The sequence below is a fragment of the Cynocephalus volans genome, chromosome 3 (assembly GCF_027409185.1).
Source record: "Cynocephalus volans isolate mCynVol1 chromosome 3, mCynVol1.pri, whole genome shotgun sequence".
Taxonomy (NCBI): domain Eukaryota; kingdom Metazoa; phylum Chordata; class Mammalia; order Dermoptera; family Cynocephalidae; genus Cynocephalus; species Cynocephalus volans.
Window position 1 is genome coordinate 96,314,128 of NC_084462.1, and position 3,805 is coordinate 96,317,932.

At 57.8% G+C, this 3,805-nt stretch overlaps 1 protein-coding gene across 1 annotated transcript; it reads left to right on the forward strand.

The window, feature by feature from the left end:
• The first annotated feature begins 352 nt into the window (after nt 1–352).
• RHOV (ras homolog family member V) lies at nt 353–2,381 on the forward strand. The gene is made up of 3 exons (XM_063090915.1): nt 353–652; nt 858–916; nt 1,109–2,381. Exons 1-3 carry the CDS (start codon nt 445–447, stop codon nt 1,550–1,552), a joined length of 711 nt encoding a protein of 236 aa, XP_062946985.1. The 5' UTR covers nt 353–444; the 3' UTR covers nt 1,553–2,381.
• The last annotated feature ends 1,424 nt before the right edge of the window (nt 2,382–3,805 follow it).

Genomic DNA, 3,805 nt, shown 5'->3' on the forward strand with positions numbered 1-3,805 from the left:
TTCTTGTCTTAATTTGAAAAAGATTTCATTTGAACATGCTGTATTATGTGTTCTGCAACTTACCCTCTTAACAATAAATCACCCATGTCTGTCTCTACCAAGATACCTAGCTCTCGGAATTGTCATTTAGCGGTTCTTTGTCCTAGTACTTGGGTGGTTCTCTGAACGTGAGCTTTCCGCCCGCCTTTCTTTCTCCGGGTGTTCTGAGATTGCCTGGCCTCTAGGGGTGCCCGGCCGAGGGAGGTCCCGGACGGTGGGCGGGGTCCGGGGCCGCTGGGGACATGCAGATGAGGTGGGCGGGGCTCTGCCTAGACCCGCGAGTAGCGTTGGGTCGGCGCGCCCAGCCTGGACCGACTCAGGCAGAGGCAGCCAGCGGAACCTGCTTCCCCGAGCGCAGCGGAGCCTGGTCCCGGGCTGGCCCCTCTGCGGCCCCTGGAGCGGGCCATGCCGCCGCGGGAGCTGAGCGAGGCGGAGCCGCCCCCGCTCCGGGCCCCGACCCCTCCTCCGCGGCGGCGCAGCGCGCCCCCGGAGCTGGGCATCAAGTGCGTACTGGTGGGCGACGGCGCCGTGGGCAAGAGCAGCCTCATCGTCAGCTACACCTGCAATGGGTACCCCGCGCGCTACCGGCCCACCGCGCTGGACACCTTCTCCGGTACGTTCAACGGCCCTGGCGGCCGCGTGGCTGGCGAGGGCGGGGGGGGCGGGTTGTGCATTGGAGCTGGGGCCGGCGTCGCGGCGGGAGGGCACGGAAGACCCCAGGGAGGAGGCGTGGGCAGGCCCCGAGGTGGCGCTGGTGAAGACTGGTGGGGCCCAGGACGCTCTTCCTAACTCGGATTTTCCCTGCCTCCCCCCTGCAGTGCAAGTCCTGGTGGATGGAGCGCCCGTGCGAATTGAGCTGTGGGACACAGCGGGACAGGTGAGAAGCTGGGAGCAGCCTCTACTGGTCTGGCGGGAGGTGGGTTGGAAGCTGTGAAGAACCCAGATCGAGCAGGAATAGAGAAGGCGTTGGGCTCTTGGAGTCTCTGGTCTCCAGTAGCAGGTGAGAAGCAGATTTCTGTTCCATGTAGCAGGGAATGACCCTACTAACGACCTGATCTTCCCATCCCAGGAGGACTTTGACCGACTTCGCTCCCTCTGCTACCCGGATACCGATGTCTTCCTGGCATGCTTCAGCGTGGTGCAGCCCAGCTCCTTCCAAAACATCACAGAGAAATGGCTGCCTGAGATCCGCACTCACAATCCCCAGGCGCCTGTGCTGCTGGTGGGCACCCAGGCCGACCTGAGAGATGATGTCAACGTACTGATTCAGCTGGACCAGGGGGGTCGTGAGGGCCCGGTGCCCCAACCCCAGGCTCAGGGTCTGGCTGAGAAGATCCGGGCCTGCTGCTACCTCGAGTGCTCAGCCTTGACGCAGAAGAACTTGAAAGAGGTGTTTGACTCGGCCATTCTCAGTGCCATCGAGCACAAGGCCCGGCTGGAGAAGAAACTGAATGCCAAGGGTGTGCGCACCCTCTCCCGCTGCCGCTGGAAGAAGTTCTTCTGCTTTGTTTGAGAAGCTGTGGCAGCATAGTGAGTGGTGGGCAGGAGGCCAGAGACTTCTGGAACCTGGGGCACAGGGTCTTTGAGGGGGCTATGGCAAGGCCCAGCCACCCCATGGGACTCGGGTCCCTTCTGAACACTCTGGGGCCATGGGCCTCTAACTGCCCACTCTGATATGCCTGGGTGAGCCTAGGGCCTGGAGGAGGGAAGAGGCTCTGATTTGGATTTCTGAAGTCAAGGCTCACAGAGAAAACCCAGCACTTTGATTTGCATGGGGTGGTCCTAACAGTGTTTCTTATCATGGACCCTCAGGTCAGCCTGGCTGAATTAGGAGCCCTTGTGGTGGTCCCCACCCCCTCCTTTGCACAGGGGTGAGGAAGAACCTGGGTAACAACTGGGCATCTTGGAAGGCAAGAAGGTGTCCATCCCTGATTTGGAGGGAAGTCTGGGATGGAGTGGGTAGGATGGAGACCAGCGAGAGATTGGAAGAGGGAGCAGAAATCAAGGCCTTGGATCCCTGGGACTGGAGGCAGATCAGAGGGCTGGGCCTGGAAGGAGGAAGATGAGGAGAAAGAGAGCAGAGAAGTTGGGCAGCTGAGGAGCAGGCTGACACCTGGGCTGCCCTCAAACCCCAAGGCCAGGGAGGGCGGGGCTGGTCCCTGGGAAGAACTGGGTCTCAGGGCTCCCTAGGCACTGCCCAAACTGGCTGAGCCAGGAGTGGGGCAGGAAGTGAGAGTCAAGGCCCAGCAAAGGGAGGGGGACGGGCTGCAAATTAGAGCCTGAAGGAGGAAGGGGTTGGGGGTCATCCCTTTCTCCAAGGTCACAGCCTAGAAGGTAGAGCAGTGCAGAGTCTGCAAATAAAACCTTAAGTTTCTGAAGCTGCTGTCTGTCGTTTCCTGGAATGGTCTCCCTGAGGCTCCCTCATAACCCTTCTCAAGGCCCAACAGTCTGGATGGAGACAGGATGGGTACCAAAGCACTTAGGCTAGGTTGAAGGGTGGGGGCGCTGGACCAGATGGGACAGCGTGATGGGAACTGGACAGGGGGGCAGGTATGGGGCTCCCTGCTTGGGGCTTAGCTGGTTCCCAGGAGAGCTAGCGTGGGAAGCAGCCTGGAAACGGGTTTCCCCAGGTGTCAGCGCCAGAGCTGTTTTCCCATGACCTCACCAGGTGGGTGGGGCCCCTCCCCTCTCCTCCTCCTTTCTAGAGCACCCTGCTCAGCGCTGGGGCTCTGGGGTCATCCCCGCCCCTCTAACCTTTCTGCTCCAATCCTTCTGACAGTTCACAGAGCCCGGGGTCTCAGGTTGGGGGACCCTCCACCCATTCACAGCCTGAACACAAAAGGAAACCCATACAACATAAACCTCAGCCAATGGCCAAAGTCCTTGGTCTTGAGTTGGTTGGACTCAGTCTTCACCCTTGGCACATAATGACCTAGTGAAGGTCAGGGTGCTGTTTGTGAACAATTTAATCAGAGATTTGGTCCCAGAGATCCTGTGCAAGTGAGGGTTCATTGTGAGAGGACTTGGAGAGGAGCAGGGATCCAATTCCCTGGAATTGGAGCTCAAAAGAACTTTAAAGAGTATCTTGGGAGAAAACAAAACAAAAGAAAAACTTATTTTACCATAAGGAAACTGAAGTCCAGAGAAAAAAAGTAATATCTCAAATGAGCTATTATTACCAAGTGGTTGTAAGAGCACTTTGCAACACTAGAGTTGGGTACATGGGTCTGTGTTATTCCTGTAGAGAGGTATTTCTAAGGCACACCTGACACCTGCTAGGCAACTGCTGGCCGGGTAAGCAATCAGCCGCCCGGCCCACCTCTGGGCCCAGATCCCTCTGCAGGAAGCTATGGCTGTGTGTGTGTGAGAAAGAGGATGGCTGAGGGAAGGAAATCCTAGCCAAGCGATACCTCAGATAATTCCCAAGTTTAATTTTAGCCAAGACTGTCCACCTCCAGCCCCACCAGGGCCTATCCCCTGTGCTCCATCCGTCTTGCCTCTCTTTGTCCTCTTGCCCCCTCAGGTGGGGGTGCTGAGGGTCTCCCACCCCAGAACCATAGCCTGCTGTTACCTCAGCCTAGCCTGACACACTCCCTTCTGGGGCAGAGACCCGGGTTCAAGTTCAGGCTCTGACACCAACCATGACCTTAAGCAAATCATTTCCCTTCTCCAATGCTTCATTTCTTCATTTGCAAAACGAAGGACTCAGGATTAGAGTTTTTCAAACTGTTCCTAGGGTCCTTAGAAGTGCCATGGGGTGGGAAAG